Source organism: Furipterus horrens, unplaced genomic scaffold, assembly GCF_987537825.1.
Source record: "Furipterus horrens unplaced genomic scaffold, mFurHor1.1.pri manual_scaffold_2, whole genome shotgun sequence".
NCBI classification, from domain to species: Eukaryota; Metazoa; Chordata; class Mammalia; order Chiroptera; family Furipteridae; genus Furipterus; species Furipterus horrens.
This window is the reverse complement of record NW_028327172.1, coordinates 132,736,305-132,745,330: the sequence shown is the minus strand read 5'-3', so window position 1 is coordinate 132,745,330 and position 9,026 is coordinate 132,736,305. Positions and strand designations below refer to the sequence as shown.

The 9,026-nt window shown below is 38.7% G+C and overlaps 1 protein-coding gene and 1 pseudogene across 1 annotated transcript in view; both read left to right on the top strand.

The window, feature by feature from the left end:
- Positions 1–394: 394 nt before the first annotated feature.
- On the top strand, positions 395–1,660 carry LOC150019517 (DDB1- and CUL4-associated factor 13-like; annotated as a pseudogene).
- Positions 1,661–5,764: 4,104 nt separating this feature from the next.
- The window catches only part of ASB13 (ankyrin repeat and SOCS box containing 13), a 34,356-nt gene continuing 31,094 nt past the window's right edge, over positions 5,765–9,026 (top strand). Inside the window, exon 1 of the mRNA XM_090266459.1 lies at positions 5,765–5,971. Within this exon, the coding sequence (XP_090122585.1) occupies positions 5,929–5,971 (43 nt within the window). The 5' untranslated portion in view covers positions 5,765–5,928. The remainder of the gene's footprint in view (positions 5,972–9,026) is intronic.

The window sequence follows — 9,026 nt, the reverse complement described above, 5'->3', positions numbered from 1 at the left end:
GCAAATTATACCAGGGACAAAGTGAAAACTTTCATCAGTGCAGCCTAATTAATCATTTACATAACTTAGCCGCATTCATCATTATAAAAAACAAAGTTAAATAACTAACCCAAACGTGATGTGTTAATTTTGTAAGTTTCCGTATTTCAAGTGTAGATTTCTTGATAATACAGATTAGAAAAAAACAGATAATAACTAGAATTACTGGATGGTTTTTGCTTTAGATCAGGAACAAGACAAGGGTGTCTGTTCTTCTTACTTCTATTTAACATGGTAATTAAGAAAGAAAAAGCATCTAGATGAGAAACAAAGAAGTAGGGGAAAGGCTCGTGGAGTTGGCAGGAACTGGCAGCTAAGATGAAAGTAAAGACGCTGAGCCAAAACCTGGACAACTATGTCCACAAAATCAAGTTGGACTTATAGAGACTTCCAAGAAACTATAATATAACCTACCTTACATCATTTTGAGGTCCCACAAGAATATGTAAGTTTTAAATGGTACCAAACTGGGAAGGTATTTGCAAAACAATTTCTTATTTCTCTGGGTGGTCACCAAGATGGAATCAATTGTTCAGCCAAGTATCCAAAGAGCCTGGCTAATGTCCTTTCTGTGGCATGTGATGGAGAGGTTAGAATCTGGAACTTGATCAGACAAAACTGTATCTGTACACTACAAATACATAAAGGTTTTATAGAGGGAACATGTACTCATTTTTGTGGGAGTCCCCCCCCCCTTTTTTTTTTTTTACTGTTGGTGATGACAAAACAGTGAAGCTCTGGAAAATGGATGGACCAGGCTTTGGAGAAGAGGAAGAACCAATGCATACAATATTAGGAAAGACAGTGTATACAGGAATTGATTATCACTGGGAAGAAGTTATTTTTGCTACATGTGGACAGCAAGAAAACATTTGGGATGAACAAAGAACCAGTCCTATATGATTAATGACCCAGGGATTTGACAGTATAAGTTCTCTTAAATTTAACCCAATCAAGACATTTCTTTTGGGAAGTTGTGCTTCTGACAAGAATATGTAAATACTATATAATATGAAGCAAGCTACTCCTCTGAAAAGGTCATATTAGATATGAAAACAAATATAATTTATTGAAACCCTATGTAAGCTTTCATTTTTACTGCAGCAAATGAAGATTACAACTTATATACTTTTGATATGCGTGCACTGGATACTCCTGCAATGATGCATATGGATAATGTATCTGTGGTGCTTGATGTGGATTACTCTCCCTCTGGGAAAGAGTTCATGTCTGCTAGTTTTGTTAAACCTATTTGAATCTTTCCTGTGGACAAAAGTAGAAGCAGGGAAGTATATCACACAAAGAGATTGCAACATGTTATCTGTGTAAAATTGACTTCTGATAGCAAGTACAATACATTATGTGCGGAGCTGATGAAATGAACATTCATCTATGGAAAGCTAATGCTTCTGAAAAATTGGGTGTGCTTACATCATGAGAAAAGGCAGCCAAAGATTATAACCAGAAGTTGTAGGAGAAATTTCAACATCATCATCATATAAAACATATTGCTCTTCACCATCATCTACCAATATTTATCAGCTCGTTGATTAAAGGAAGTGAGTGTCTCAAAATTAGCAAGCTTGATCTGTGCCAAGAATGTCAGAGAACAAACACATAGTGGCAGTTATGAGATAATATTTGGTATTCCCACCAATACTGATGTATAATTATTAGTAACATTTTGATTTGCAAACTCTACTAATAAAAATACAGCTAATATTTGATCAACACAGGTTTGAACTGGCCAGATCCACTTAAACGTGACATTTTTTTTCAATAAATATACAGTTGGCCTTTCATATTTTGGGGTTGTGTATCCACGGATTCAACAAACCTTGGATCAAAACAGTATTTTCTATTCAAGGTTGGGAATCCGGGAATGCGGAAGGTCAACTGAAGTTACATGTGTTTTTTTTCAAATCCTCATCTGAGGATAGGCTTATTGATTTTAGAGTAAGAAAGGGGGGGAGGGGCAGGAGATACAGAGAGAGAGAAACATCGATGTGAGGGAGAAACATAATCTGCTGCCTTTCATACCCGCCTGCATGGGGGAATGGAACCCACAACCTAGCTGTGTACCCTGACCAGGGACGGAACCCACAACCTTTTGGTGTAGGGGTGGGAGGCTCCAATCAGCTGAGCACCCCAGCCAGGGCATATGTGGACTTTCCACTGCTCAGGGGGTCGGCGCCTCTAACCCTTGTGTTGTTCAAGGGCCAGTTTTACTGGTTCTAGTATAAAAAACAATTTAATTATATATAAAGAGCTTTATTGTTACTCATTTTAGCTATCCTGAAAAATTATCTTTAAGAGGTGGCCTGGTTCATCCTTGATCTGCTTTCTTTTTTCATTGAAGAGTACAGAGTATTTGCAAACTAATTACTTTTTTTGTTAGAAATTGCAAATATACTTTAGCTCTGATCTATTTAGTGTAGACACTATACATTTAAACTTACATTTAAGACCAAACATCTCTTCTGTTACCTTTAATATTACTTTGAATAATTATTCCAATGAGTGATTCTTCCCAGAATTTCACATAACATGTAGAAGAATTATGTAAGTACATTTGTCAATCAAATTTATTTTCTGTGCTTTATATTTGGCTTTTTGAGACTTTAAAGATGATCAGCCTACATTTATGTAACTTTCATAAGTGATAATAATTATAATTTATGGTCAAGTCACAGTAATAAAACATTTTTTTTTCTCAGAAAAAAAACGAAGAAGTAATACTATCTCTATTTTCAGATGACATGATCTGCTATATAGAAAATCTTAAGGAATCCAGTTAAAAACTATTAGATGTAATAAATGAGTTCAGCGGGTCGCAGCATACAAGATAAACATAGAGAAATCAATTGTATTTGTATACACTTGCATGAACAATCTGAAGATAAACTAAGAAAACAATTCCATTTACAATAACCAGAAGAATAGAATACTTAGGAGTAAATGTAGCAAAACTTATACTCTCAAAACTACAAAACATTGTTGAAAGAAATTAAAGAAATATAAATAACTGGGAAAACATCTCATCTTCTTGGATCAGAAAACTTAGCATTGTTAAAATGGCAATACTCACCACATTGATCTACAGACTACATAAATCTCTAGCATATTCCCAGATGACTTTGTAGAAATTGAAAAGCTAATTCTATAATTTATATGAAATTGCAAGGGACCCAGGATAGCCAATAAACAATTCATAAAAATAACTGCAAATCAGAGGGACTCATACTTCTCAATTTAAAAAACTGCAAAGTAATGATAAGACACTGAAGAAAAGGGAACACTTGTACACTGTTGGTGAGAATGTAAATTGATACAGCCACTATGGAAAACAGTATGAAGTTTTGTCAAAAATCTTAAAATAAAATTACCATATGATCCAGAAATTCTACTTCTTGGTATTTGTCCAAAGGAAATGAAAACACTTAAACTTGTTAAGATATATGCATCCCCATGTTCATCTCAGCATCCTTCATAATACTCAAGGCATGGAAGCAACCTAAGTGTCCATCAATGGATGAATGGATAAACAAAATGTGATACACACACACACACACACACACACTCCATACTGGAATATTATTCAGACAGAAAAAGAAGAAAATCTTGTAATTTGTGATAACATGGATAGATCTTGAGGGCATTATACTAAATGAAATAGCAAGATAAAGACAAACCCCATGTCATCTCATTTATATGTGGAATCTAAAACAAAACAAAACAAAAAAAATGAATTCATAGATTCAGAGAACCAATTGATGATAATCAGAGGTGGGAGGCACAAAGTGGATGAAAGTGGCTGAAAGGTACAGAATGGTGAGTAATAGTACTGTACTGAATATCTGAAGGTTGCTAAGAAAGTAGATTTTAAAACTTCTCATCATAAGAAAAAAAGTTGTAATTATATGTGGATGATGAATGTTAACTAGACTTACAGTGGTGACCATTTTACAATATATATATTAAGAATAGAAAACTAAATGGAGAAGCCAAAGAACCTATATGCATGACCCATGGACATGAACTAAGGGAGGGGGGATTGCTGGAGGGCAGGGAGGTACTGGGTGGAGGGAGGCAAAGGGGAAAAAACTATGACAACTGGAATAGTATAATCAATAAAATATACTTAAAAAAAGAAAAAAAAAGATGAACAAATCTGCAATAAAAGATTAACACAAAATTAGACAAATAAACTACTATTTAATGGCATTTCAGAAATAATTCTGTTTCAGTTTAGAAAAAAATTAGATCCTATACATTGCAAAAAATGCCAGATGGATAAAAGACTTAATAACAACAAAACAAAGTAATACACATATTCTGACTCTTGATGGGGAAATGCATTCTGGATATTAAACAAAGAGGAAATACTGTGACAATATATTTCTGAATACATAAAAACTTTAAAAAGCTTTTCTGCAATTTACTAGTGAATGGAGCAACAGAATGAAGAAAAAGTTACAACATAATAAGCTAATAAGAAATATTTGCTTTGTAATATTTTAGCAAATACTTGCATGCATATATATAGACTTAAGTATATAAATATAAATAAATATGTATTGCTTTTTAAATAAATTTTTAAAAAGATTTTTAAAATTTATTTATTTTAGAGGGAGGGGAAAGGAGGAAGTAAGAGAGGGAGAGACACATCAATGTGAGAGAGAAACATCCATTGGTACCTTACCCCGACTGGGACCAAACCCACAATCCAGGTATGTGCCTTGACCAAGAATCGAACAGGGAACCTTGCACTTTGTGGGATGATGCTCAAAAAACTGAGGCACACTGATCTATTGTTTATAAATATATATAGTGTATACATATATAAATATGAACATATGATCTATACTCAGATCTAGATACCTTGTCAGGAAAGAAGTATTAAAGAAAATACAAATACACAAGCACATGGCATTGACATGGGGAAACATTATATCCCAAATGTATTAATTCAAAAATGTACCTCATTTAGTAAAGAAACTTGCAAAGAAAATTTAAGAGCCTAATTTTGGTAGACGAGTGGCAAAAAGTGTACAAACACACACTTCTAGTTGGCATGAAATGTCATTCCTAGGCCTGGGATTTTCAATTCCCAGCAGCTATGGATTCTGACAGGGCTCAAACTCTCCTAAATACAGTGCCTGTTGCCTGAACTGGACATTCATGTGCTCCGGAAAGCCTCTGCCTGTGTGACCCATCAAACGTTCTGCTCTCTGCTTGTCTTTATGTTGTTTCCAGACCGGAGAACTCCTGATATTTTTACTTTCCAGCCCAAACTGACTTATATATTTAGGCTTAAGTCAGGTCAGGGTGGGTTTAAACAAACAAAACCAAAACACTCCCTTACCTTATTGTCGACTTGGAATCATTCGGAAACAGGTTATTTATTTCTGTCATGAGACTTGGACGGGCGTGTGTGTGTTTTAATAAATGTGAACGATTTGGGATTTATGACTTCCTCTCAAAAGATGAAAGAACAAGTAGCATGTCAGCTCCAGTAGGAAGTTCATCATTCAAGTTAAAACATGTAGGAACTCTGGAGCTTTGCTGAGTGTGATCAATGCAAAAGATGGTAGTAAGTTTTAGCAGTTGGACACGTGGACACGCTATGCACATGGACACAGGGGCAGTTTTGCACGTGGACATATATTTTGCACCCGGACATGTTTTGTCCAGCAAAGCGGAGGCGGCGACAGTGGAATTGGACACAGATGACCACGACGCGGCGCTGGCCCGGAATCCCGCGAGGCTCAACGGCACCACCCGGGAACTACAACTCCCGGCTCTCGCGGCCATTTCGGCCAGAGGCCCTGGTCCCCAGCTCCCAGAGTCACCGGGATACGGAGCTGGGGGCGCGTGGCAGCAAGCGGTATGGAGCCCGGGGTAGCTGACGGCTGCTTCCTGGGCGACGTCGGTACGTGCGGGGCGCCGCCGGTGGAGCCGGCGCGGGGCTCCGGTACAGGGATTACAGAGCTGGGGGGCTGGCAAAAGAGCCAGAACCGCCGGAGCGGGCACTCGGGGACTGAAGAGGTGCCTTTGTGGTCGGTGGTGCGCCCTCTGAATGTGTCGTCAGGGGCAGTTTGGTGGACTCTGGTTGGAGGGCTATGGCCTTAAAGGAGTGGCTTTATGTGCCCAACCCCGACCCCCGCCGGCGCACTGAAGTGCTGTTCATGATTGTGACCCAACAGTAGTGGGACTTAAGAACTGCAGACCCACCACCAGAGCCCTGGCAACCTTGAGGAAGATACAGATGGGAAAAGAGTAGGGTGGAGTGGGTAGTCATGGTCAAGTTGAAGGAGAACCCGGGAACATGCCCATGAGGGACCATTTGTAGCGCAGCCTTGGTACAAGCCCAGGGTGGGATCTGGAACGTCTTACAGGCCCCTGTGAGAAAGCAGTGTGGCAATGTCATGAGCATCCCCGCCCCCACCCACCCAGGTGTGACAGGAGGAATCAGCTCCAGAAGGAGGATGTGCCCTTGTGACATTGTCACACTGTAAAAAATGAAATCTTGTTCTTCCTGATCCTTCTTTACCATTTGGGCTACCCAAGGATGAAATGGATTTGAGGGAAAAGGGACCTTTCCAGGAGCAAACTTTCCTGTCTATGAAGTAAGACTATGGCAAATCAAAGGAGCAGTGAAAGCATTTTGAAAGCTTGGAAAGAAACTCTAAAGTATTTCTACACTGGTAAAAACAGTAGTGGGAATAAAAGTGAGAAATCCTAAATGTAAGTTTAGCTTAAGAGGAATTGCAGTCATTGCAAGGCAAAGGTATTTTGATTTTGTGAAAGAGCCACTTCAACATGATCAAAAGCATTTAATAAACATCTGTTTTTTACTTAGTATTCTGCCACAGGCAGACACAAGACTTTGACCCTGCCAATGTGATCTGTTTGTTGGGTCATATAAATAAGCAACAAACAGCTAATCATGGAAGCCTTTTAAAACAAATTTTTAGTCATGTAGAGCATTCAGCAGCACAGCATGACTTTGAGGTTGGTTTTTAAAATTAATTAATTAGAAGAAAAGCACATTCTAAACTAATGGGTGCACAGTTTCTGGAGTTTGTGGCTATTCTTGATTGTTTAATATATTTCTCCAAAGTATATCCTACTGACATTTATATTTCAACACTAATGAATAAGCTGTGTGTGGAAAATCCAAAAAAGTGCTGCTATCCCAGCAGAGGTATAGGCTCATTGTAGGCTTATTTTGGTCTTAAATTCTATGTGTTCAGTGAACTCCAACCAAAGCATGTAAGTTTTCCAGTTTTTAAAATAACACCTCACAGAGGTGAAGATTGCAGTCTTACAATATGGTCTTGTCAATAAGTACAAAGAATGTAGGGCAAGTCACATCCTCAAGTGAATCTGATGTTTATAACTTAGCAAATGTAATACAGTATTATTGACTTAAGGTAAATGCCTATTTGCAAAGTTGAAAAAGTGATCCCCATACTCAGCATCTGTCCTCAAGAGGTTCTAACTTGGAAGGAAGAGGCTGGTAGAAAATGAAAGGGAGCCTTAGGAAGTTTGGGTTCTAAGCAACGTGAGCCGCTGAGTTCTTCAGTTATCCTAAGTCAAGAACTCTAAACACAATTCATTGCTGTCTACAGTGTTCAGAAGATGAGATGGAAAGAGAAAAAGGAGAGGCAGCTCTTGGGACAGCAATAAAAGCCATTGAGCTTCTAGTTTATATGCCAGGCACTAGCTACAAGCCCTGGGAGAGTTGCTAGACAGTCATTATTGTTGATAATTTAAGGCAAAACTGAGTTCACACAGCCGGAAAGAAGCAAAGCTGAGGTTTAAACCCAGGAGGGGTTTTTAGGCCTTTTTTGGTTGTTGCTCGTATTACATTAAAACGTTCACACTGTTCCCATCAAATAAGTCTGTCTCTAACCGATTTGTAAGATTACCTGAAGAGCTGTCCAGGTTTTGTGACTGAATGGACAGATATGTCTGCTGTGGGTTTCTCAGGAGACCTGGGAGTGCTTTACCACATCCTTGCCATTTCCCCATTGAACCATATGGCCTTTCCTGCTGTGAGATATGTGTTTGCCTCAGGGGTCCACAGTCAGGAGCCTCCTGGTGCCTGGAAACCTCTATACAAGTCATCCTTCTGTTGTGTCTGCAGAATTTAATTTTTTTTAAATATAATTGTACTGAAAGCATCTTGAGAGATCTAGATAAGCAGTGCCCTGGATGAGAAGTCAACTTCCTCTAAGTCTTTTCAAATTGGAGTTTCTGTGTCTGCCTTAGAGACAGTTGCATTCTAGAATTCTCTAGAAATGTCCTTTAATGGAGAAACCTCTGGGTACTGTGTTACACTGGTAACAGAAATGCCTGAAGGAAATCTATTTAGGATGATTTTAACACCAATTGGGATTCTGAGGCAGTCACTGTGGCTGCTAGTGCCTGCCATCTATAGCAGTACAAATGAGTTTTAACTTTTTGGTATAAGTTTGTTGCTTTGAAGAATGGGGAGGTGTTGGGAGTTTCTTTAGTTGGGAATAAAGGAATAGTAGATAAAAGTAGATGTCTTGGGCTAGACCACAAAGGTCCTTCAGAAGGAAAGGAGAAAGGATAGCTAGATGCTCTGGGAAGCTGGTTCCAGGATACAGTGGAAGGTAAAGGCAGCGCTTTCCAACAATAGAGAAAGAACTAAGCAGTGATTTGCAATCTTGGCTGCCCGCTGGAATGACCTGAGGATCTTTAAAAAATGCTGATGCCTAGGTCCCATCCCGTAGATTCTGATATAAGTACTCTGGGGTACACCTTGGCAACCATGCATTTTAAAAGTGCCCCAGGTGATTCTGACATGCAACCAAAGCTGAGAACCACTGATGCAGAGTAAGTCTAGGCCTATTGCAGATTGAAAATTTTGAGCAAATCTGAAACAGTTCTATGAAATTAGGGAGGAGAATGGAGTGAAGGTGAAGCAAACCCAAGCATGCCAGCACAAAAAGAGG